The 25,798-nt window shown below is 58.2% G+C and overlaps 1 protein-coding gene across 5 annotated transcripts; it reads right to left on the reverse strand.

Moving 5' to 3' along the window:
* Positions 1-1,042: 1,042 nt before the first annotated feature.
* On the reverse strand, positions 1,043-25,798 carry AXIN1 (axin 1). Of its 5 annotated transcripts, XM_084817950.1 has the most exons (11): positions 25,408-25,798; positions 23,764-24,723; positions 14,337-14,477; positions 12,973-13,069; positions 10,669-10,806; positions 9,727-10,268; positions 9,034-9,210; positions 6,679-6,924; positions 5,199-5,306; positions 3,427-3,594; positions 1,043-2,347 (listed from the first exon to the last, which is right to left on the reverse strand). In XM_084817950.1, the coding sequence occupies exons 2-11, from the start codon at positions 24,639-24,641 to the stop codon at positions 2,221-2,223; spliced, it is 2,622 nt and encodes an 873-aa protein (XP_084674076.1). In that variant the 5' UTR covers positions 24,642-24,723; positions 25,408-25,798; the 3' UTR covers positions 1,043-2,220. The 5 variants fall into 5 exon arrangements, with proteins under 5 accessions (XP_084674076.1, XP_084674075.1, XP_084674079.1 ...); XM_084817949.1 differs by lacking the exon at positions 25,408-25,798 and having other exon boundaries at positions 12,973-13,174; XM_084817953.1 differs by lacking the exons at positions 5,199-5,306; positions 25,408-25,798.

The raw sequence follows: 25,798 nt of genomic DNA on the forward strand, positions 1-25,798 counted from the left end.
CCAGAAGAGCCCAGACGAGGGCCCAGAGTCGCGCGACGAACTGTAGAGCCTGCTGGGTGTGGCCTTCCGGGTCTCTGTTCCTAGGCTGCCCCACTAGTTATGTGCCGTCTTCAAATGTCAAAAAGACCAAGCGCCTTAAAACTGGCCACGTGTGTGAGTTGTGCAAGGTGTGTCCTTTTTGGAATGTTTGGCTCGTCGGCTCCCCAGGGGCCTGGTAGGGCTCCGCTCTTTCCCTTGTGCCCTGCTCCCCCATGTTGCCTCCTGCTCCTGCCCCCAAGCTGTGCTCAAGAGCCTCAAAGGCCTCCGCACCCCGAGGGAGGGCCGAGCGTTCGCAGCAGGCCTTGGGAGAAAGCCACCTTGCAACAGCCTCCTTGGCCTTTGGTGGAAAGGCAGCCCTCCGCTAGAAGGGGAGGGCCTCATAGTGGCAGCCTCTGCTCACCGGCCCCAGGGCAACCACAGAAAACCCACAAGCCGGCAAGGCTGGCGGACGGTGGAGACGGCCAAGAAGTTCAAAGCTCCTGTGCAGGCCAAGGCTGCCTCTGCAGCTGTTTTGCCCAAGCTGGCGTGTGGCTCCACAGGGTCCTTCCCAGGAGGAAGCCGCGCAGCACTTTGGCGTGAGCGCGCATCACCCTGCCGGTGGCTCCGCTGAGCACAAGCAGCTGAGGCCTGAGCGCACATCCCAGGGCAAGGAACCCAGTCACTGATGCGGCCCCCCCATGGAGGGCTTCCCTCCATCACAGCCCCTGCCCCAGAGACAAAGGGCTCCTGACCCACCCCAGAGAAGCCCCCTGGAACACCCACCAGAGGCTCCCACGACTGGACAAGTGGCCCACATGCCAGGGTGCCCACTGGCTGTGTGGGGTGGGAAGTACCAGAGCGAAACTGATCAGAGCCCCCAACGAGCCGCACACTGGCCAGGAAGGTGCCGGTTGCCACCGCTCCCTCCCTCTGGAAACACATCACCCCCAGTGCAAACAGAGTTACGGGGGGGGGGATACCATGCCCCCCACCATCTTGCAGATGACCACACGCACACATGGCAGCCATTTGAACATGGGGTTTTATTCTGTTATTATCCAAGTACCTTTGAAAAGATAAATTGTACAAGTCAGCATGTGAAAAATGTTCCGGAGATGCCAGACATTTGCCCCCAGGGGCCGGTGCCATGTTTAGAAAATGTACATATTTACAATTGAACCCTTCAGAAAACAAGGGAAATGAAGAACCCGCTGCGGACGGGCAATACACATAAAAAATCCCATCAGATGTGGAACGCAAACAGAGCCCCGGGGGGTGGGGGGAGCCATCCACAGAGCTCTTCTGGCCACCTGGTGGCGGAGAGAGTTCTGTTTGAAGGCACTCGGGGACAGAGACAAGGCGTGGGAATCGGACTCCCCCCCACCCCCACCGGCCAGAACGCAGACCTGGAGACCGGTCAGGGTGAGAGCCCAGAGCAGCCATGGCAGCAGCCAGAGGAAGAGCGCTGGGGGTGGCACAGTGAGAACCCCCAGGCCCGTCCTGGGGAAACAGAGGTGCTAGGAGTCGGCCACCATCTCGGGGGCAGGAAACGGCCAACTTCACTGATACACACACACACAGCCATGGGGTTCAGGGGAACCCAAGGAGGCACATGCAGATGGGGAAGCACTTCCTGCCCAGAGACTGCTGGCAGCCCCCCATCTCTAAAGCAGGCAGTGCCACCAGGCAGGCCCCCTTTACTTGTAAGAGCCCAAATCCACTCGCTCTCCGAGCCCCCTCAACCACCAAGAACTCGAGACGGCATGGAGAGACCAAGATGGGGATCAGAGATGCCCTCCCCAAGCCTCAACATCTGCACAGCATTCCTGGCTGGCTGGCTGGCGGGGGTGGGTGGGTGGGTGAGTGGAGACACGCACACAAGGTGCAAAGTATCAAGTGCGTCAAACAAGGGCAGGCCATCTCCCCACACGCGACCTGTCTGCTTCCCGGCATCCTTGGGCTTCCACGTGAAGGGATCATCCCACTGCAAGAGCTTCTTTTCAGACCGTGATCAAAATATGCAGCTCGAGTCCGCCGCCATATTGCAGAGAAAGACGCTGCCCTAGGCCGAGGTGGGGGTGCTGTGAGTGACCCGCAGGCAAACGGGGGCACCGGGCTGCCCCATGGAGGCTGCGCTTCCCAGCTGCAGCCCACTTCCACTCAGCTAGGGCTTCCCCACGTCTCCGCCTCTCCTCCTCGGGCCTAGTCGATCTTCTCTACCTTCCCAATGATCTTCTCTTCGAAGATGGGCAGGACAGCCTCGTCCTCTCGCACCTCTTCGAACACCACGCCACAGTCAAACTCGTCGCTGACTTTCTTGAAGTAATACCTGCAGAATGGACGGAGGGCCAAGGGAAGGTGCTGCCCCAGAGCCAGCGCTCAGCCTGGCGAGCTGCTGGCCACGCCACACTGGGACCTCCAAGCAAGGAGGGCCCCTGGCCGGGAATGCCAGCACGCCAGCCCAGCCTCTGGTGGCGCCGGCAGCACTTCCCCTGAGGCCACGCTCCCGCTCTACAGGAAGGCCTGCTGGAGCACCCCCCCTCCTGGGGCACTGACCAGTGGGCAGCCCTGTGCACCAGAGTTTGGGCTTGGTGAAGCAACCCTCTGGCCCCGGCCCCAGTCTGGGAAACAGCCTGGCAGGCTGGGCCTGTGCCGCCTGGAGCTTCCCCGCACTCCCTTCTCCCACAATTCCACATTCTGCGGACCTCTCAACGGGCCGCATGTACAACAACAAACAACCAAGAAAAATATCTGCAAAAACAGAAAGGTGCCAACTGAGAACCAAGCCTGCAAAAGCCTGAGTGCGCTCTGTTGACTTACACCAGAACCAGAGTCTGAGTGTCTCCTCTGCACAGACTCTCTTGGCTCCGATGCCTGAAACGGAACCATGTCTAGCCCTGCAAAAACTTCCCTTTTGCAAATCTGGAAGACTCCAGTCCTCATGGCTGTGTGAGGAAACAAGGAAACGAGTGGGCCTGTGATGCTAAAGCAGCCCGAAAACTGAGAAGAGGGGTTTTTGGCACTTCAACTCTCCGGTGCCCAACCTGCCTGCCGCCGCCGCCGCCCCCCCCCCCCGTCCTGGGCTCCTGGCCCCAGGAGGGGCGGCCCTGCCCCGGGGGGGGGGTCCCACTCCCCTGCAGTAGCTCTCTGGGAGTGATGCTGACAGAAGCCAGTCAGAGCCCCCTGGCAGCAGTGTGCCCCCCAAGCACGCATCTCCCTCCTGTGTGCAGAGAGGGGTGCTCCGGGCAGGGCCCGATGCTGCAGCAGCCACAGGGGCCTCACGGGCGCCCAGAAGAGGTGGGAGACTCGGCTGAGGCAGGCTGCAAGCGAGAGGCAGCAGCGGTCCCCGGGGGAGGCTGGGCATGGCCCACTCAGAGCCTTCCTGCAGCCCGCCCGTCCTTCCCTTACCTGTAACTCCCTTTCTTGGTGAGCAGCTCCTTGAACTGGCCCAGCGTGACCACACGGCCCTTGACCAGGGTGCGGTACGGGATTGGCTCCCCGCAGAAGTAATACGCTACAACAATGTTCTCGCAGGGCTGCAAGGAGCTGCCGCCTGGCCTCTTCTGTGTCTTCACCCTAGGGGGCAAGCACAGGGCAGACCCTTCACACGCTGGTGCCACAGAGAGCCTGGGAAGCTGCCCTAATCGGGAGGGGGAGGGGGAAGCCCCGTGCGCCTGCAGAAGGAAACCTGCCTCCCCAGTCCCGGGGGCTGGAGCAGGAGGGGCTGGGAATGCCACGGGGGCAGGGAAACCTGTGGGCCCCCAGTGGCCCAGAAGAAGAGGGCAAGGGCCGCCTGGCAACCAAACAGGTGCTCAGCACTGCGGGGGGGGGGGCAGGGAGCAGAGGCTCGCACCCGCCCTGGGGGAACTGGGAGGGGTTGCTGGGGGAGGAAACCAGCTGCGAGGCCGCCTGGGCCAGCAGGGCGGGCTGCTCTGCTCCGGCTGCAAGGCCACCCCCCTGCAGGGAGCTTGTAGCGCAGCCCTCCGAACTCCGCAGCCAGGCCCTGCCGCTCGCGCTCCATGGGGCGCCGCTGCCCTCGCTCTCGCTTTCCAGGGCTGCTTGGCCCAGGGGCCGCTGCATTTGGGGGTGCTGGCCTGGGCAAAGGGCCCCCGCCACTCCCAGGGAGGCTGGGTGTGTCTTGTGGAGGGGACGCCAAGCCCGCCTCCTCCTCATGCACAAGCATCCGCGGGGCGCCTCCCTCACTGACACAGGGAGGCTCAAGAAGAGGCCTGCACTCCTGGAGCGGTGTGCCGCCCCCCTGGCCATCCAAAGGACGCCTTCCAAGGACACCCCGCCCCCAACAGCCGCGCCTTCAGCTTAGCCTCTCAGGACAAGCCCCCCCATGCCCCCAGCTGCCAAGCACCCCTTTGGGAGCGTGGCAACCTGCATGGCGGCGGAGAGGCTCGGGGGGCCGCAGCACCACGCTGGCCCAGCCAGTCACCCAAGGCACCAGGCGGGAGCCGCCCCCCCACCGCTCCACACGAGCCTGGCCCACCTCGCCACCCCGCCCCCGGACCTGCGGGGATGCACAGAGCGTGGGGCGGGATGGCCGCCCTGCTCCAGGGCCGAGCCAGAGGCGTGCGATGGTCTGAGGCTGGCCGCTCGCAAGGGCAGCCACCATCCCTGGCAACCTTCGCCCAGAGGCAGGCCGTGGGCCCAGACCCGCAGAGCCCCACCCGCCAAGTGCCCTCCCCGCAGCCCCGAGCCCTGCGGCAGAGCACGACGCGCCGCCATGCACGGAGCGGATCCGGCGGGAGGGGGCATGGCGCTGGGATCCTCTGGAGCGAAAGGCAGAGGCGCCCGGATGGGGGGTTCACGGCTGCCCCCAGTCCCAACCCAAAAGGACGCTCCATGGAAGCAAGCAGCTGTGCCTTGGCCCATCCAGGGCTCTGCCTGAGCACCCCCAGCTCCACAAGGCCTGCGGTGCGGCCCCCTGGAGGAGCAGCTGCCCAAGGAGCACGAGGGGGTCTGGAGAGGGGTTGCGAGGGGGTCTGGAGAGGGGTCGCGAGGGGGTCTGGAGAGGGGTCGCGAGGGGGTCTGGAGAGGGGTCGCGAGGGGGTCTGGAGAGGGGTCGCGAGGGGGTCTGGAGAGGGGTCGCGAGGGGGTCTGGAGAGGGGTCGCGAGGGGGTCTGGAGAGGGGTCGCGAGGGGGAGGAGGGGACGCAGAGCTGTGGCACATACTCAGGCGCGGAGAGATCCAGCTCAGAGACGGCGGGCACCACATTTGGCACTGGCACACAGGTGGGCCTGACAGAGGAGCGGCCACGCTGGATGACCTCCTGAACGTACCTGAAGAACAACCTGCGGCATTAGACGAGCCTCCTGCCACGTGGGGCAGGCCCGGAGCCCGCTGCCAGCCGCTCCTCTCTCCCTGTCCCACCCCAGAAGGGGCCACAAGGGGACCGGGGGGCTGCCTTCCCCACCTTCCCCCTCTCCCCCGCAGGAAAACCGTTACCCATCCCAGGGGAAATGCATGCGCAGGCCGAGAAGCCCAGCGGGAACGGGGGAGTCGACCGGGGGAGTCCAGGCAAGGACAGCTTGGGGAGAGACCAAGGCCCTGTGGGGGTGCCAGGGGGAGGGGCCTGCTCAAGAGCACCCCCCACAACAGAGGGGGTGGGGGGACGCAGGCAAAGTGAGGGGCCAGCACTAGGCCCTTGCGGGGGGGACAGCCACACCGGCGACGAGAGCCATGGCTGGATTTCCTAGCAGCGCCTCCGGAAGAGGCGCCCAGAGCTGCCCGTTGCCCAGCTGCTCACACCAAGGGGCACCAGCAGAGCAGAGCCCCACCCCTCGGCCAAGGCTCCAGGCCGAGGAATAATCCCCCTCCTCCCCGCCCAAGCCACACAGCCCGCTACAGCCCCCCAATGGCCCAGAGGCAAGGCTCAGCCCATGCCGCTGGCTGCACAGAGAGACTCTGTCCCATGCCTTGCCCCCGAGGGCGCGCCCTCCAACAGGCACCAGCACCGAGCGGGGGGCGGGGGGGCTTTCTCCAGCTTAAGAAGCAAGCACAGGTAGCAACGGGATGGGAAAGAGCCACCCCCAATCTCTCTACCTGTCACCTTGGAGAGCTCCTGTCACTTGCTCCCAGGAGCTTCCAAAATCCCACCCACCAGGCTCCTCCTGGGCCAGGGACACAGGTGCCTCCTGGCAGAGGCCCCCCCCCCCCCGAAACTACTCTGACGCCCCAGGGAAAGGTGCTGCTCCCTCTTCACAGACTGCACAGCTCTCCGGGCCCTGCCAAGCCCCTGGGCTGCCCTGCCTGCTGCACGGCCAGCACGCGCACAGCCCCCGGGTGCGAGGCCAGCCCCAGACAGCTGCGTTCCTCCCAGGGAGGAGAGGCCTCCCAGGGATGGCCTGGGTGGCAGCTGGCGTGCCTGCAAGGGCCGCACTCTGGGAAAAGCCCTGCAAGGACTGCTGCACAGCCTGGGGAGAGGTGGAGGGGCGTTCCTGCCCTTCAAGGCAGGCACAGCGCTGGCCAGACACAGCCTGCTTCGCTGCTCTGGAAGGCGTGACGTAGGGGCTGGGGGGGCGGCAGAGCTCTGTGAGAGCAGGAAGCCCGGCTTTGCTCCTGGCCAAGGCGGCAGCCAGGCAGACACATTACGGAGATGCACCGCTGCTGCCGCCTCCCGCTCCCGCCTGAGCAGAGCTCCCCCCACGTTACCGCTGCTTGGCAGGGGGCTTGCTGGTCCTCTTCTCCTCCTCTTCCAGCCGCCGGCGGGCCTCCTCCAGCTGTGTCAGCGGGTTGGGAGCAGGGTTGGGGGGCATGGTCGGGTCCTGGATGAAGGGGTGCGAAGGCTGCACGACGTTCCGGAGCTGGGCGCTGACCCAGGGGTGAACAGCCATGGGGCGCTCGACGGAGGCCGGCCGGGGCAGGTCATGAGCCAGCTGCTTCTTTGTGCTAGAAGACCTTTGGGGAACAAGCAAGCAGAGAAACTCTCACCCCCTTCTGATATTTATGCACCACTCGGGGAAGCCCACAGCAGTGAAAGAGAGCTGCGAAATACGGTCACATTCCAAAACAAAAAATACACAATAAGCAGAGGCAGGCACAGCAGATAGCTCTCCGACCAAACTAAGGCCTGCCTTCATGGGAAGGGATGCGGGGGGTGCCTCCCAGCCAGCCTGTGTGGGGCAAAGAGGTCCATGCTTAGGTGTGGCCATGGAGAGGCCCATTCCCGCCCCCCCATCGGTCGAGACCGCACCCTAGTTGGGACACAGAGAAGGGCCTCTCCGTCAGACCTGAGGGGGCGGACAGGCTGGGGCAGGGGGCGGCAGTTGTGGAGGCGGCTGTAGTGCAGCCTTTGCACCGCCTGGACCTCAGCGGTGGAGGACGCTCAAGGCCAGCTCCAATGTTTTGATACTGGGCACAATTCAAACTAGTCGCCTGTCACTGGGACACGAGCTCGCGCTCTCTCCCTCTCACACACACACACACAGCCCGAGTTCCAGGCATGGGAGGGAGGGACCTCGTATTCAATTTGGTTTCAGAAGAACGGCAAGCAGTCAGGTGTGAATTTACCCAGAGATATGCAGCATTTAATGCAGCGTTTCATGGCAGAAGTGCACTAATTTGCTAGAGCAGTTCACAACTTTCATGACTTTAGAGTGGGTTCTCATAGTTGTGTTCACATACAGGGAAGGCCATGCTTTTTGCTACTAACCGAGGCTAAAACAATGCTCAGCAGTTCTTCACATTGTGTACCTTCCAACTGATGAGGGATGCTTCTTTCTTAGCTATGAGAAAACTGTTTTCTTGCCAAGAGAGAAAGGCCCCCCTTCTCCTTCTGGGTGAAGGCAGGGGTGTGTGCATGTGTTTGCTGACAGTCTGAACTAAATGAGACCAGCCCTATAAAATCCTGAGCAGACTGGTCCGTTAACGTGGGTCCTGGGCGCACCAGCCCCCAGTTTAAGACAGAGCTCTGTGTTGCCACAAGGCAAGCAGAGCAGCAGTGCCTCCAGCAGTCGCCTGCATGGTGCCACCTGCCCCCGCTGTCCCGAAGAGAGGAACAGAAGAACCTCCTGCTCTGAGGAGTTGCAATCTAACCAGCCACAATATTCCTGGGCCAGCCTCAAGGTGATATTATTGACCTATAAGGCCCTAAACAACTTGGGACCAGGCTACCTGAGGGAGTGCCTTCTCCCTTCTCGACCTGTCCATTCATGGAGACCTATAGATGGGGACCTCCAGGTTATCCTGTCGCCTGCAGAGGCACATCTGACAGCAACCAGGGGCGGGGCCTTTTCAGTTGTGGCACCCTGGCGCTTTCGGAATTCCTTCAGGGGCCATCCTGTGACAGTATTTAGGCACCTGTTCAGAACATACGTGTATCCCCTGGCGTTGGCTGGTTTCAATACTTAGCTTGGTAGAGGTGTCGTTTTGAGCTTTGCATTTTATCTTAAATGTTGTTCCAATGCATTTTGTACACCATCTTGTGACTTGGTAATGAAAGGCAGTTATATACATATTTTAAATGACTGATAAATAAATAATAAACTGAAGATGGCAGGGAGTAGAACAGCCAAGCTCCACCTTGGCTCCACTGTGAGCAGGGGCAGAGGAAGAGATGGACCAAGGCCTGATCCAAACACACGCATAGGAAGATGCTGTGGGAAAAGTGTTGAGAGACAGACAGGGAAGCAGCCGCAGCAGTCGGGCAGCCTGCCTGCAGGGCAGGGGCAGGGCATTTGGGGAATGCAAGGCCTCAACGGTGTGGGCTGCCACAGGCGCTGCCAGAGGACCCCCCACCCCCGACTATCAATCTTGCAGAAGGAAGGCAGCCCTTGGTGCCTGGTTCCCCCTTGAGGTGTCTGGTTGGCCAGAGTGGGAAACGGGGCCGGACTGGAGAGGCCTCTGGTCTGATCCAGCCGCCAAGTTCTTCTTATCTTCTGAGCTGGAGAGCTGTCTCGCTTGCAACAACGACGCAATGACAACGAGGTGTCGGGCTCGACCTTCCCGGTCACGGGGTCCTCCCAGACCTCCGCACAGCCCGGTTTCTTCTCCTTCTGCCCCGCTTACCCATGATTTGTCTTCTTGTGCCTGTTGATCTCCTTCTCGCCCTCGATGATCCACTGCATTATCTTTTGGTTTCTTTCCACATCTTCTGGAGAGCCTGGCACATCACAGCTGGCACCCTCATTCTTCCCCGAATCTGCTTTCTTGATGTTCCGCTTTGACAGCAGGCCGGCTTTCCCACTAGGAGGAGGAGGCAGCGGTGGCGGCAGCCGAGTCAGGAGCTGCTCACACAGGGCAGGGTGGAGCAGGGGGCGATCGGGGCCTCACAGCCTCCCCAAGACGTTGCGGCTGGGCACAGCACCCCTGGGGCGGTCCGCCTTCCCGTGAGGCAGACTGCTGGGCTCTCTGGCATCGCAGCCGCCACGGCTGAGCCCCAACCCTGAGAGGCACCGGGGAGCAAGCCCAGCATCGCCAGCAGAAGCGGCTCAGTGGAGCCGCCCGCACGCCCCTCCGTCCAGGGCCTCCTGGCCAGGCTGTAGCTGCCTTGCGTGACCCGAGGGCCACATCTGGCTCCTTCCCAGCAGCCCCTCGCACGCCAAGATGGCGCTCCGCATGACCCTCCACCGTGAGACTTGCTGCGTGGCCATCCTGCCGTGGCCTGCAGCACCAGCACGCCAAGGCCCTTCCCCAGCCCAGGGTCCTTCCGTCCATCCTCCCTCCCCTTCTGCTCTCCCCTCCAGCCTCCCTGCACCTCACCTGTAAGCTAAGGCATCCAGGGGGCCGGGGGCCAGGCCCAGGCAGTCCCCATAGGCCCGCAACTTGGGGGGGCAGCCGTGAGCGTCAACAGCCCAGGCAAAGGGGCCCATCCCACGCTGGCCAGCTTCTGCTTCTGCTGGCTCTTTGGCCTTGAGGGCGCCGTGGTGATGGACGAGGTGGTGGTACACGTGCTTGTGGTGGTAGAGGCTCGCAGCATCCAGCTTCAGCCCCGACTTGGCAGGGTGCTTGCTGTGCCCCAGTGGCATGGCCCCCATCAGGCCGTGCAGCTTGCCAGCCAGGCCACTGTCTGGTGAGCGGGGCTTGGGGGAGTGGCGCCCAGGGCCTGGCGACTGGCAGCCCGGCGTCTTCATGACCCGCTGGACATGCTCGTCCAGGATGCTCTCCGGGTCCTCCTCATGAGCATCCCTCAGCTGCATCTCTGCATAGCGGGGGGCGAAGTGGGGCAGGAGCTGCGTGGGGGGCAGTTTGTGGCTCACCGGGGGGGGGCCCAAGGAGATGTCTGTGTCTTCCCCTTCTTCCTCCTATTGAGAAGGCACAGGCATTTCAAAGGGCGGGGCACAGCCAGATCCCAGGGGTGCCTCTCCCCACAGGCATCCCAAAGCCCCCAGCAGAAGCCCAGGGGATCAACTGCACGGCAGCCCAGGGTAAAGGCCCTGGATGTCTTGCTCCAGAAGACCATCTCGCCTGCTCCTCCCAGGGCTTCCCTGCAACATTTGCCTCCTTCTCCATCCCCCTCCAGAAGGAATGCTCAAGCAGGACAAGGGGCCAGGCCCTTTCCCCAGCTCAGCCCAGCCACTTAGCCAGAGCAGAATGCTGCAAGAACAAAGAAGCCCCCCCCCCCCCCACACACACAGGTGTCCCTTTGGAACGCTCCAGAGGCTCCATGCCCTGGGTGGGGCGATGGCGGCAGCTGCCACTCACCGCTCGGACACGCTTCAGGCGCTCCTCCAACTTGGCCTCTGCTTCTCGATCCCGCAAGACTTCCTCCAGGCGATTGATCAACTCAGCGGCAAACTTTTGTGGTTCAACATGGATATCCTTTGGCATTCGGTAAGTACGCTGTGGAAGACAGACACACACTCTGCCGCTAAGCAAAGCAAACTATTCCAGGCGCCTCGTCCCCAGAGTGTGGGGTGTGGGAGAGGCAAGCCTGGCAGGCAAGCAGAATGCATGCATGTAGGCAGCCACGTGGTTTCTAGCAAGCTTGGATGTCAAAAGATGTATCCACAAAGACGGTTAAACAGCCGCCCCGCCACAGTGGGGCTCAAGTCCGGCGGGGCACTGGGGCTGTTGCGGACGTGCGTCAGTAGGCGACCCGCACAGCCCTCGCACAATCAGCTTTAGTTTCTGGCTGGGGAAGGAGACCAGCACGCCCCATTCCAACCTCAGCCATGCCAGACCCGCAGAGCCGAAGCTTGCTCCAAGGCAGAGAAAGGCAAGGCCGGCCATCAAGCCGCCCCCTCCCCCTCCCAGTGCCACAACCGGGCTTCAGCGTCAGATGGCCACTGCCTCACCCAGAGGGGCGCCCACGCCCACACTGGGTGATCAAGGAATGAGCCGCGGCCTTGTGGATGTGACAGCCTTTCAGAAGCCGCAGGCAGGCTGTGCGACCCGTGATGTGCCAAAGGCAACTTGTGTCCCAGTTGGCCCAAGGGCAGAAGGCACCGGCCTCGGAAATGGCTCTTTCACAACTTCTGCTCTGAAAATGTGTGCAGAGAAGTGGCAGAAAAGGACTTTGGACACACACTCTGAACACAAGAGGCATGAATGGCAGGGAAAAGCCCAGAACCCTCTGCCTGGCAGTGGCCATTTCCTGGCTGCATAGCAAAGAGGGAAGTGTAATGCCCAACCTCCACCCCTCAACACACACTTGCAAGGTGGCTAGAACCATAGAATCATAGAAGAGTAGGGTTGGAAGGGGCCTATAAGACCATTGAGTCCAACCCCCTGCTCAATGCAGGAATCAAATGCAGGCTAGAAGTGGCTGAGAACCCCGCCCCCCCAAAAAGCAGGCTGCTTCCTCGTCATGGAGTGATGGAAGACACTGGAAAACATCCGGCGCCACCAAAGCTCACAGAGGCCATTCCCTGTTATCTTTGCCTAAGGCATGTCAGAATCCATCTCCAGGCATCCCTGAGCCACTGCCCTTAGAACACAGACCCCACCATCCATAGCCGAAACTTCGGAGCCAGCCAACAACAGAAAAGCCATGCTCTTTTCCTCAAAATCCTCAAAGCTGCTGACAAGCTCTGATGTCCCGCGCTATTCACTGCCAGCTTCCTGCAAAAAAGCAGCTGAGGTTTTGCCTGTCTCTGGAATCGAGCAATGCTTACAGAAGAAACAGCATCACAGAGACAAGCCAGGCACCCAGGGGAGCTCTCCCCTGGGGCGAGAGCAGTGCCAGCAGGGAGGTCGAATGGGCACTGCTCTCCCCCCACTGGCCTTATCTGCTCCACCCGAGAATCACAGTGGCGGAAGGGGGAGCGCAGCGTGAAGGAAACGCGCACTCTTCCCCAAGCGAGAGGGAGAGGAGCTGTACGGAAGCCAGCAGGAGCTGTGGCTGAACCGTGGGGCTCCCAAGACAGCACCAGCTCAAGGGGAGGCTGCCTGGACTCTGCACTCCCACACAGAAGGCCGTGGGACCAGCTGAACAGCAAAGCTGCAGTGGGGACGACCAGGGCCCAGCAAGGGCAGTCCGCCGTCTCCTCTGGAAACGGAACGGAGGCGGCGAAGGGGGGTGGCGGCCAAGCCAGGCGGCAGCACCAAGGCAGGGGGGCCCCGCAGACATCTGGCTGGGAGCTGCTTGCGCTGGGCGACATGAGGGCGCCAGCTGCCAGACTCTGCGGGGTCGGCAAGCAGAGCCCTGCTGGCCGGGGAGCCTCCCAGGACTGCTTCAGCGTGACGGGATGCGACCCTGAGGGGACCGCGTGGCGTCGGAGTGAGCCCGGCTTTGCTCCAGGCAGGCAGAGTCTGCCCACCAGGCCGGCCAGACATCCCCCAACCTGGCGCCCTCCGGGCAACTTGGACTCCAGCACCCATCAGCCCCAGCCAGCACGGCCAACAGTCAGGGACGATGATGAGAGTTCCCGTCCAAAACATCCGGAAAGCCCCAGCGGGGGAAAGGCCACTCTCATCCATGAGGCAGCGGCTCCTCTCGGAACCTGGGCAGAGGGAGCCGTGGCCCCCCCGACGCCTGCCCGGGGGGCGGGGGGCTCTGCTACTTACAGGAATGTGAGGCAGCGGCACCCGGCCGTTGGCTTTGGCGCTTTCCTGCATCTCTCGGCGATGCTGCTTGCGGAGCCGGTATGGCGGGATCCCGTCTCTGCAGGAGGAAGCACCGGACAGGCCATGCACACGCGGCGTCAGCTCCGGGGACGAGGGCCCAGGACAGCGGTGGAGGCAGGCCTCGCAGCTCTCAGGGGGGAGGCTGCCAGAGGCCCAGGAGACACACGTGTGGGCCAGAACCACCAGTCCCCCGGCGCGCACCCAAGTCGCTCTTTCTGAGAGCAGTTCCCGGGGGTGGGCTGGCGTTCCAGCCGCCTCCGCCCCACAGGCAAAGGACCTGGGCCTTGCTCCCCTGCCCCTGCCCCAGCCACACCCCACCAGCCCCCTCCCTGGCACTTCCACCGGTTCACATTTCTCCCCATTCCGGCCACCACCCCACTGTGTCCCTTGATGGGGGGATTAGCTCGCTGGGGGCTCAGCATCGCCCCTGAGCACAGATGGGGCTCAGCATTGCCCCATCTATGGGGACAGGTCCCCCCTTTCATAAGCAGAGACTGGCGCCACACATGCCCTCTCTGGCGGACACAGCAGGGCTCAGGGGCTCTGGCGCAGGCTCCGGAGGGGGCAAAGCTGTAGGATGGGAGGGACAGTGGGTCTTCTCAGCAACAGGCAGCTCTGGGGGAAAGGCTGTCTGTCGAGCTCGCACGTGTCCTTCCTTAGAGCCTTGCCCAGGGGGCTGCAGCCGCCTCTCATTTCACTGGGAGCAGAAGGAGTCCAGCCAGGCCCCCCTGGGGTATCTGCAGAAAGGGGTGGCTGCGTTCTGCAGGGGCTCCCAGAGGCTCCCGCAGAGTCGTCTGCTGCCAGACCTGCCTGGCCTGTGCCTGCCCCACTCTTGTGGTTTGTCTCCGACACTGGCACTACATGAAGGCGGGGCAGGCTTCCGAAGGAAGGAGCCCCACAGCAGGGAAAGCGGCGTCAAGCCCTCCCCCGCAGGAAGGCTGCCTGGCAAGCAGAGTTGCTGCTGACAGCACCAGCAGGAGTCCCCCAGCAGCCCAGCAAAGCAGTGCAGGAGCAGCGGGCAAGTCTCCTCCCCAGCAGGAGGAGACGGGGCGACGCACAGAGTGGGGCAGGGCAGGGAGCTGCTCCTGGACCGTTCCTGAGCCGGGACCCTTGGCCACCACGGGAGCTGCCTCCAAGCAGCGCCTGGCCTGGGCTGCTGCCAGAGACCGGCCCTCCAGCCAGGCCGCAGCGCCTTCTAACCGCACAGGCCCCGCTGAACCAGACATGGAGCCGGCTCAGCCCGCCATCCGTCGCCATCCCTGGGAAGCCCCAAAGGCCGCCAGCCCCAGGAAAGCAGTACTCACACGCTGCTGTCCGTCAGCGACATGGTGTCTGCATCGCTGGACATGCTGTGCTGCTCGCTGTCGTTGGCACTGGTGGCTGGTGCCAGGGCATAGCCTCTGTTGACATAGTAAGGGTGAACCGGCTCTCTCCAAGCCCCAGGCCTGCAAAGAAAGCGGGCAGTGGGGAGGTGACGCTGCCAGGGGCACGACCAGCCGGGGCAGCACGGGGCAGGGACCGGAGGGCCGCCGAGCAGCACCGCTCACAGAGAAGCAGCCCTGCTACTGCAAGGCACGATGGGGCCTCCCGGGGTCTCAGGCACAGCACCACCAAAGCGGAGACCTCACCCCCCACCCCCGCCCGAGTCAAACACAAATCACCAGCACAAGGACCGGCGCATTTGCCTTCCAAAGAAAGACTGCTCCAGGATGGCTTAAGCCCCTTCAAGGGAGCCCCAGAGGAGACAGGCAGGGAGCAGCCCTGGCCCAGGGGCAGAACCCAGCCTTTGCCCACTGATGGCCCCAGAGCGGGTACCAGCACCCCCACTTCAGAGCCTCTCAGGCTGCTGCCGGTGCTGGGAAGACAGGCCTATCACGGCCCAAGGCTGCAGCAGCTCCATACGCACCTGAGTTTGGGAGCTTCTCTCCCCGGGGGAAATGCCCCAGCAGACGTCAGGATCTGGGGAGGCTCCTCAGCAAGCTCACAGAAGGGCCGAGGTCAAACCTGGGCCTCCCCCTGTCCACTCTTTCCAGGGCTGGGTTCAGGTAGGCGCTCTATAAATGCCCGCAGTGATGCTAACCAAGAACTCCATGGAGGGCCGGAAGGAGGCCAGGTCTGTGCTTCGAGGTGTGAGGGGGGAAAGGGAGGCCCCAGAGCCCACCGTTAAGGAGGCAAAAGCAATGGCATCTGATTGGGTCTGTGCCGCCCGCAAGCGAATGGAAGAAGCAGGTGAAAGGGATGCTCCCAGGGGCGCTAGGCAGGAGTCTGGGAAACATGGCTCTTGACACAGAACACTGAGGTCTCCCAGAATGCTCAGAATGATTTGGAGGTGGAAAATGAAATCAGAGAGGTGTTGTAATAACGGGTGGCTTCAATTACCCCCACATTGACTGGATAAACGCATGCTCCAATGACGACAAAGAGGGTAAATCTCTTGATGCCCTAAACGACTGTGTCCTAGAATAGATGATCATGGAACCAACCAGAGAGGAGGTGACCCTGGACTTAATCCTGCATGGTGCCACCCAGGACCTAGTGTGAGATGTGACTCATTTGACTTCAAAATAGGAAATGTCTCTAAAATAAGCAAAAGGATAAAAAGGAAGCTGAAAGGGGGAGTCAGGAGGGTTAAATCTCTTCAAAAAGTGGTTACTCAAAACCACAAAAATCAAAGCTCAGCTAGAATGTATACCACAAGTCAGGAGAGGTAGCACCAGGTCCAAGAGGTCACCAGTGTGATTATTGAACTATGTCAAGGAAGCTATTAGAGAAAAGAAGGGTTCCTTCAGAAAATGGAAGTCTTGCCCGAATAAGAACAAAAAGGAACACAAACTTGCACAAAGGAATTGCAAGCAGACAATAAGAGATGCTAAAAAGCATTTTGGGGAACACACTGCTAACAACATCAAGGCCAACAATAAATAATTCTTTAAATAGATCCAGGAAACCACCTGGGGAGGCAGTTGGACCACTGAATGTCAAGAGAGTTAAAGGAGTACTAAAGGAGGATAAGGAGACTGTGGAGAAGCTGAATGAATTCTTTTCATCTGTCTTCACTGCAGAAGATGTAGGGCAGATAACCTGTGCCTGAACTGATGTTTTTTCAAAGGGAGTCTCAGGAACTGAAGCAAATACTGGTGACAAAAGATATAGTTCTTGATCTTATTGACAAATTGAGAGTTTATAAATCACCAGGCCCAGTTGGTAGCCATCCTAGAGTTCTTAAGAACACAAACATGAAATTGCTAATCTTCCAACAAAAATATGTAACATGTCTGAAGAACAGCCTCTTTACCAGAGAACTGGAGAACGGTCAACGTAACACCAATTTTTTAAAAGAGATCCATGAGGAATGGACAGCATTATTCAAGATAAAACTAGTAAGCATATCGAAGGACAAGCCCTGCTGAAAAAGAATCAACCTGGCTTTCACAAAGGTAAGTCCTGTCTCACTAATCTTTTAGAGTCCTTTGAGAGTGTCAACAGACACGTGGACAGGGGTGACTCAGTAGATTATGCTTACTTAGACTTCCAAAAGGCTTTTGACAAAGTCCCTCACCAAAGACTCCTGAGTAAACCTAGCAGTCAGGGAATAAGAAGAAAGGTGCTCCTATGGATCAGTAACTAGTTAAAGAGAGAAAGCAGAGAGTAGGAATAAATGGTAAATTCTCCCAATGGAGTGATGTAAATAGTTGGGTCTCACAGCGATCTGCATTGGGGCCAATGCTTCTCAAATTGTTCACAAATGATCTGGAATAATGTGACCAACTTTGCTGATGACACGTGGTGCTATTGCGCTCCTATCTGTCTTGTGGGCATCCCACTGGAGCATCTCGTTGGCCACTGCGTGAACAAAATGCTGGACTAGATGGACCTTTAGTCTGATCCAGCAGGGCTCTTGTTATGCTCTCAGCCAGGCTGCCACGAGCTAAGGATCACAAGCACTAGACTAGGCTTGACTCAAGAGGGTGGCAGGCCCAGGTTATGGAGAGGGGCTTATTCTGTCCCAGGAAGCACCTGATATGCCAGACAGCAGCATTCCTGTCTTGGACAGTATTCGAACACTAATGGGCTTCTCTAGGTGACACTTCCTGCGAGATCTCCCAATCCAGCATTCCCAGCGGAGGGCAGCCAGCCAGCCATGGAAACGTTTCTCTTTATTAATGCAAATTCCAGGGAACATTTCATCTGGAATATATTATTACTATGAATAGGAGGAAGGAATGAAAGAATCCCCACACAGGGCAAACTGCTCCAGATCACATTCCATGGCATTCATACAAGCGACTTTGTTGATGGAAGTTGGGGCAAAACCAGGCCTGCCTCCTTTTTCAAAGTCTTTCGCTGCTGCTCCTAATCCAGGCATGCTGCTCAATGGCTAGCTCCTGCTGTGATGATGGAGGAAGCACCTAACATTGCCACCTCCATCAGTGTACGGAAACCAGCCCATGGCATGTGCCAAAGCGAAGCTATGGCCAGCCACACAATGGCTCAAAGGAGCCAGAGGTGCTGTGCTGGGCCAAGGGTATGGCTTGGCAGAGGAAATCTGAGACCAGCTGGATCAGGGATCCTGCTTCCAAGGGGCATCCCATGCAAAGCTTGATCAGACCATGCCAGGCAGCCTGAGTTGGGGTAGCCGATAGAAATGCTCCGCATTTTCATGCAAGGGCAAAATCATATGTGGACCTATGGCCAAGCCACGGTCGGAAAGGCCAGAGGGAGGAGGAGAAGGGGCAAAGCAGAGGCATGAAGGCAGCCTCAGGGCCTAGGAGAGAGGAGCGGGAACCTACCCAAGAGCTCACCTAGGCAGGAGCAAGGGAAGAAGCAAGGCATGGAGGGGGGGCTGAGGGGAAAAGGACTCCACCAGAAGGAGGGCCAGCTGCCAGGCCTACCGTCCCTGGAGGAAAGTTCAAGTTCAGCAACTCCAAGGAACAGCTTTTAGGCCAGACCCTGCTGGGTGGACCCAAGGGCTATGCTCAGCTGGGGAAGAACCATGGAGCCTGGAGGGTCGGGGCTGGGCCATGTTCCCCTTGGCCAGCAGAAGACAAAAGGAAGCGGCCAGGAAGACAGGCAGGCCAGCCACGAGCAGCACAGCCCCCTCTTCGGAGACGGCGAGAGTCTTGAATCAAAACACAGAAAGGGGGCGGGGACGCGACTCCGAAGTCCCGCCCACCACCACTGGTGGATGGGCAGATGCCACAGCTCCACAGGGGATCAAGTCTGCCTCTGGAACAACCCCAGCTCTTGGGGAGTTCAGTGGTGGAACCCCTGCTTTGCATGTAGAAGACCCCAGGTTCAATCCCCAGCATCTCCAGGCAGGGCTATGGGAAGAACTCCTGTCTGAAACCCCGGAGAGCCATGGCTGCCAGCCAGTGTCAACAATACAGGGCTAGATGGATCGGGGTGGGGTGGGGGTCTGGCTCAGTCTAAGGCAGCTTCCGACGTTCCACAAGTGCAAGCTGGCTTTGCAAGCAACAAGGACCAGGGCTTTTATCCCATGCCCCAAGCTCCGGAGGCTGAGCTCTCTCTTTGCAGAGCCTGGAAAGAATCCCAACAATTTAAACAACGGGACTCTCCCCTCCCTGTCACACTCCCTGCCAGGCAGCCAGATTGCGCAGTCCTTTCCCCATTTCAGCCAAGTCCAGTTTTCAACTTTTGGGCTGTTATGACCTGCTCAGCTTCCCCTGTGGTACAAGCAAAGGAGCAAAACTTCAGCTGGAAAAGTTTTACAAAGTTTTACCAATTTCCTTGCCCCCAAACACTCCATTCTGCATTCTATTTTTACCACAAACATTTGGTGCACAATTGAGGAGGAGAAGGAACAGGTGATGTGATGTTGCCTCCAAGCAATGCAGCCCCACAGTAAGAAAACAGAGGAGACAAATCAGAATCTTTGGATCACATTCATGACAAACCAACTAGAAATCTGGGGTGGCATGAGCATGCATTCCTGTGAAGAGAAGTAGCTTCAGCAGAAATAAACTTCCCCCTTTGTCAATAAGCCTCATTTCTCTCTTCTGGATAAGAATAAGCTCTCTTTATTCTTAGGAAGCCACAGATGCCTCTTGCATCTATTGCAGGCAGCACAAAGTTTATGGCACTCCGAGGGCGTGGTCCGATGGCAGGTGACATCACCCTGTTGCTGCAGTTGAGCAGGCCTGGGTCTGGTCAAGGCTTGGATGGAAAAGTGCCGAACACGCTACTCTGAGCGCCATGATGGAAGAAAGGCAAGAGGTGGATGGAACAAGGCAGAAAAACAAGCTGCAAAATGCTCAAGGCATTTATGCTGAAATTGGGGTTGTCATTCCAAGGCTGCAGGCAAATGGGAACGAGGTATTATTGTGCTGTGATCCTGATTGTAACAGATCTTCTGGGACCCAGGGCATGTGGGAACTTGTGTTCTGATCTTTTGATAATAGAAATGCATCAACAACAAGTCTGCAGGGGGAAAGTGCCGAGACCCTTCCTAGGTCAAATCCTCACATGTGGAATTGTGCTAGGAGGATGGTGGAGTTATTCACATTCTACACCAAGACGAATACTTTGCTTACGTTGCCCCTCTTGTCAAGACACTTGCATGCGCCCAGAAATTAAACTCTGAAATGAGTACAGTGCATGAAATTTAAAAATAAAACACACAACAGGTCAGATGGCTTGCTTGTTCTTTGCATTTGGGAGAAAAAATGCCCCGAAGCTCACTCCTCCTGCCACCAGCTGTTGCCAGGGCCAGCGCCCCAAGCAGAAGCCCTCACCAGCACTGTCACCACACCGCCTGCACAGGACCCACTGCAACCCTGTGCCAAGAGAAGGGGAAGGGTGCGAAGGCTTTGAGACCCGTGAGGGGAGCCGGGCGTTCTGCCTGCTCTCTCTTGCTAGCTTTGGAAACCGGGTTTGGAGAAGAAAATAGTTTCCCTTTACATTTGCCCTGAAATTGATATTGCTGGATTTCGTTAGGGATTCTGAAAAGAGTCAACAAGGATCAAAGACAGCATGCCAGGAACAGACGCACGCCACCCGCAGTGCAAGCACAAGCTGGATGTCTGTGTGTCGGCGAAGCATCCCACCTGGACTGGCCCTGCGCAGCTGGCCCTTTTGGTAGCGGGCACCCATAACTCAATTTGCCCCACTGCCCCACCAGATGAAGAAGTCCTGCCCTCTGGTGCAGGAGATCAGCTCACAGACCTCACTTGGTGAAGGGTGCCCAGCACCCGCAACGGAAGGGCTGGGAGATACCTTCTAAGACCCTGGAAGGAGCATTCCCCTAGAATGCTTTCCCTGAGACATTGAGGCGGTGGCCGCTGACACCCCACTGACACAGGAGTGTTGAGGGGACACAGGGTTCAGGATTACTTCCCATCTCCAGATGCGCTGAGGCTTCCAGGACACCAGGGGCCCACAAATAAAGTGGCTGACGGTAGCCCTACATTTCATTCTGGCGGCAGACAGGAAAAGTCTCCAGTGTGTTACTCCACAGTTTTAAAAGCTGCCAGCGAGCAAGGGAGGCAGACAGTGACCTGGTTCGCACAATACAGCAGCTGAAACAAGTCACCGTGGCTTGATGCAGCCACTGTGCATGCCGGCCAGATTTCCTTAATGTCCCACACTGGCGCTGCTTGCCGTGCCACCCAAACCCGGGGGCATGGCTTGTTTGGGGTGGGCAGCAGCCCTCACATAACCCAACAAACCTCCATGGGTCATTTGAGGGTTGCTGCCCCCCCCCCCCGCCAAACAAGCCATGCCCCCTGGGTTTGGATGGCATGGCAAGCAGCGCCAGTGTTTGTCGTTAGGGAAATCTGGTTGGCATGTGCCCAGCACGCGCAGCAGCTATAACGAGCCATGGTGGCTTGTCTCAGCTGCCATGATCATGAAATCGGGCCTCTGTGTCCTTTAAAAACGGCATGAGATTGTGCCTTGTGTTGGGATGTGCCCTCAGTGCCACACACTGGAGCAGGAGAGGGTGCTATAAATCCGTATGGCCCTGCACCATTCTTCCCCTGGTAGTCCCCCTCCTTATGCATCCTTTGCCAGGCAAGAGGTATGACAGGGGCATACCAACTTTGTAGAGCAGGAAGCAAAGAAGCAGAGTCTGGTTGCCTATGAGAAACCAGGGCTGCTCCCCAGGCCCAGCCAAAGCCCAGCCAAAGCCCTGCTTCACACCGCCATAAGAACAGCCATGCTGGATCAGACCCAGGGTCCATCTAGTTCTGTTCACATCAAAGCCAACCAGGTGTCGACCAGGAACACACAAGCAGGACATGACTGCAAGAGCACCCTCCTTGTTCCCCAGCAATTGGTGTACATAAGCTTGGTGTACAAAATTGGTGTACATAAGCCTCTGGTACTGGAGGTAGCATGTAGTGACCATTGATAGCCTTCTCCTACAGGTATTATCTAACCCCTTTTTAAAGCCATCCAAACTGGTGGCCATCATAACATCTCGAAGCAGCAAATGCCATAGTTTAACTATGTGCTGTGTGAAGAATGCTTCCTTTTATCTGCCCTGACTCCCCCACCAATCAGCTTCATGGGATGACCCCACTGGGTTGTAGCATTTTGAGAGGAAGAAAAATGTCTCCCTATCCACATTCTCCACACCATGCATAATTTTGTACACCTCTATCCCCTTACCCTCCCTTTTTCCAAGCTAAACAATAACAGCTGTTGTAACCTTCTCTCATAGGGGAGATGCTCCAGCCCCTTGATCATTTTAGTTGCCCTTTTCTGCACTTTTTCCAGCTCTACAGTATCTTTCTTTAGGTGTGGTGACCAGAACTGCACACAGTATTTTAAGTGTGGTTGCACAATAGATTTGAATAAGGCCACTATGATACTGGCAATTTTATTCTCAATTTCTTTTCTAATTATGTCTAACATTGAGTTTGCCTTTTTTCCCCTGGCAGCCACACACTGGGCCGACACTTTCATAGAGCTGTCCACCACAACCCCAAGATCTCTTTCTTGGGTCTGTCACCGCTAACTCAGATCCCATCAGGTTATACTTGAAGTTGGGATTTTTTGCCCCAGCGTGTATCACTTTACACTGAACTTCATTTGCCATTTGGATGCCCATTCTCCCAGTTTGGAGATCCTTTTGGAGCGCCTCACAATCCCTTTTTGTTTTAACCACCCTAAATAATTTGGTGTCATCGGCAAAGTTGGCCACTTCACTGCTCACTCCTAATTCCAGATCGCCACCTTCTCCTCCGATTCCAGCTCCCCCTCACCACCTCTTAAAAACCATTGTGCTCGCTCCCGGCAATGCCCTGTAGGGAAGCCACTGCCCCCGGCGTCCCCTTATCAAGGCACAACTTGCCTGCCCGTGAGAGCCAAAGCACCAGTTGCTGGAGCTGCCCTTTGCAGGGTCAAATGGCGGCCGCCTTTGAGCTACGTCAGGCTACTTGCTGACCTAAACCTCTTGCTATCTAGGAGAGGAAAGGATCTGGGTCCTTCATTCAGCTATTCTTGGGCATCCTAATGCTGTATTTTGAAGACATGGTGTGCAGTCTGAGAAATGCTATGTGAACACCCGCTCCCCCTGGGTTACTCGAACAAACCCCTGGACTTGAGCTGGGGTCTTCTCAGGCAGAAGCACCACTGACAGGCCGCCCTAAGCTCTCCAGGGCATCAGCATCACTCAGTCTCAATTTGGGGTTCCCTAATCCTTGTTTTGTGAAACTGCTCTCCCAGAAACATTCAACATTTTGTACCTGGGATCATTTTCCAACCTCCTGGTTGATCTCTTGCTCGTTCAAAGGAATCCCTCATTTTCTCAGAGCTCCACATGCAACTTGCCTGCCTCACAATCCAAATGAAAACAGTGTTCAAAATGGAAAGCTCCTAACATCTACCACACACTGAGGGAGGGAGAATTTCAGTGGCTGGTCTCCAGACTGGTGAGGAAGAGAGTCAGGCCTCTCTGCTCCAGAGCCTGTTGTGGGGGAGTGGGGGGGGGGGACTTCCCTGAGGAGGAGCCTATTTCTAATGTTCCTTGTTCACATTGTATGTGGGGGGAGAGAACTTTAAAATAAAACCCAGTCTAAGCATGGGATGTGGGGTGGGGGGTTGCTTGTTATAATCTTGCTGTTTTATGCATAATTGTCTTATGTAGTTTAGAGTGTATTTGGAGTTATAACCAAGTCTTTGGGGTGGGATAAAGAGCAAAATAATATAAATTCATTAAGTGTCAGACACAGACAAGGATTAATTCACCTCCCAGCAGCATTGTTAGTGCAAAGCATTTCACACCAGTTGCTGGGGAACATGGCCAGGGTGCTGCTGCCGTGCTCGTGTCTTGCTTGTGGGTTCCTGGTTGACAGCTGGGTGGCCACTGTGTGAGCAGAATGCTGGACTGGATGGACCCTGGTTTGATCCAGCATGACCCTTCTTATGTTCTTGAGTGGTAGGGCGGGGAATGACCTCTGGGGGCCGGAGACTGTGGAGAGCCTCAGCCAGTCCAAGCAGGCAGTATTGGGCTGGACGGGCAGATGGGCAACTTTCTAGGAGGGCCTGCAGCTACTTCAGCCAGCAGGTGCTGCCGCCCAACACCCTGCCCAGCCGAGGCCTCCCCAGGGCCAATCCAAAGGCCTCCTTTGGCCACCCTACAGCGACAAACAGCATGTGCCACTCTCCCCCTCTCCCACAACTGTGTCTGGTGTCTCCACCAGGTAAGAAATGAGCCTGTGCTAAACCAAGACAGCCTTGCTACAAGGACTTTGGACCGGTGGGTCTCACCTGAACTCTCTTCCCTCGCTGTAGCGCCTGGATGTCGTGGCTCGCTGGGTGGCCGTCTCCAGGAGGAGTTTCTGGGTGAGCCGGCTGGACTGAACAGAATCTCGGCTGGTCTCCTCCTCCACATCTTGTTCACATTTCCACTCCTCATCCTCGTTGAGGGTAGGCAAATAGCCAGGCAGACACTTCCCTGTTCCCGACCCTGAGCTGTGATCACTGTACACCTTCGGACTTTCCCCACCCGTCCTTGTATATTCCAAATAAATATCTGACTTAAGGAACAGTGGGTACGTATTCTCCTCTATCATGGACTGGATCTCCGTCTGGGCCTGATCGAACATGGCTGGATCAATTAGCTGTTTTATCACACAATCTTTTATGAAGCTCTTGGTTGCCGGTTTGATTTGCCGGGACACGATCCCATTATTGTCCAGAATGTACTTTTTGTAGATGGCCTTTGCCAGCTTCAGCCGTTTTTCCTCGTTGGAGTCACACGGCTCCAGCTTCCGGAAGCCGCTGCAAGCAAACCAGAAGTCCAACAAGTCTGCAAAGTTCTCTTGCTTCAAGAAGGTCCTAAACAGGTTTATGCCATCTTGGTCGTCCAACAGGGAGTGCAAAGACTCCGCCCATCTCAGGTAGGGAGGTGTAGGGGAAGCGCTGCCCTCCGGCTCATAGCCTAGGTCCAGGTCTGGACGCCTTGGCGTTGCTGTGGAAGTCTCGGTTTTGACAACATCGCACTTCCCAGAGTAAAATCCATGGCTGACTGGCCGCAGATCTGTGGAAACTAGTTCGCCTTCCTCACCAGGGACAGGTGGCCTGGGAGCATCCTCGGTAAAGCTCCCCCCAAGATCCAGAGGGAAACCTTTGCCTTGAACACTCATCTTGCTGGTGCTTGCTGGCAGGGGGGCAAGAGCAGAAGAATGGTCCCCGCCTCAGCACCCCAGCAGGAACATGCCAGCCCACCTGCAACAGTGGAAAAAAGCAGTTAGAAAGCACAGCAGGCCACCCTACGAAGAGACAGCTCAGCAGTCTAACTTCCTGGTCCCAGACAGAGGGCACAAGTCCCTTTTCCCAGGAATGTAAGGCCCAAACTTCCTGGGGACAGCCGGACATGCTTCAAATTAAGCAAACCCACTGGCACAGGCAAACTACCTTGATAGGTATGTGCTACCTCCAGTACCAGAGGCAATGAGCCTATGTACACCAACTGCTGGGGAACATGGGTTGGAGGATACTGTTACGCTCATGTCCTGCTTGTGGGTTCCTGGTCAACAGCTGGCTGGCCACTGTGTGAACAGAATGCTGGACTAGATGGACCCTTGGTCTGATCCAACAGGGCTCTTATGACTTTCATCACTGGGGCCCTGACACATTTAGACCCACTGCACATCTTCATGCAACGAAAATATCAACTCAGACACTTGCATGTCAACCTTTTTCTTGAAGAGATTTTATACGTGTCCCTTTCAGGTCCTAATCTTAAAAAGGACCAGAAATGTGTGAATTCTGTGTGAAGGAAAGGGCTCCTTGCCGTCGTTTACAGTGCCATCGAGGTAACCGTGTGGGCTCAGAAACAAATCCTGCTGAGCTCAAAGGGGCTTCCTCCCAGATAAGTGGGCACAGGATGGCAACCTTCAGGATTCGCACCAGCCAGCAGGCAGGCCTGTGGCACGGAAACTCTTCTCCGGGCCTCCAGCGGCTCCAGGGAGGCAACCCTGATTCTAGCCCGGCCGCGGCGAGCATTCTCCAGCTGGAGGCGAGGGGCCCTGGCGGCGGGCGCGGGGGCTAACGAAGGCGGGGGCGCGGCGGCCCAGCCCACTCCGCCGGGCTGGTCTCTGATCGACTCGGGTCCTCGCTGCGGACGGGGTCCGGACGGCGACAGGGCCGAAGAGCCAGGTGCGCTGGAGGGCCGGCCGGGCGGAGGAGCGAGGCGCAGCCCCCGATTCACGCGTGCGCCGCGTCGCCGCTCTTTGTTCGACGGCTGGCGGCGAGGCGGCCTTCGCTGACAGCCACCCCGGCAGCCGTCCACGCGCGCCCG

This window comes from Heloderma suspectum, chromosome 12 (assembly GCF_057233095.1).
Source record: "Heloderma suspectum isolate Gila_16-S chromosome 12, 16-S_ref, whole genome shotgun sequence".
NCBI classification, from domain to species: domain Eukaryota; kingdom Metazoa; phylum Chordata; class Lepidosauria; order Squamata; family Helodermatidae; genus Heloderma; species Heloderma suspectum.

What these genes read in the sequence shown, in the direction of transcription:
- AXIN1 (XM_084817949.1), bottom strand. Translation starts at nt 24,641, where the DNA reads ATGAGTGTTCAAGGCAAAGGTTTCCCTCTGGATCTTGGGGGGAGCTTT. An exon ending in TGCCGCTGCCTCACATTCCT is followed by an intron (nt 10,807 to 12,972) that starts GTAAGTAGCAGA and finishes TGTCTTCCACAG; the next exon opens with CGTACTTACCGAATGCCAAA. An exon ending in ACCAAGAAAGGGAGTTACAG is followed by an intron (nt 2,348 to 3,426) that starts GTAAGGGAAGGA and finishes TCCATTCTGCAG; the next exon opens with GTATTACTTCAAGAAAGTCA.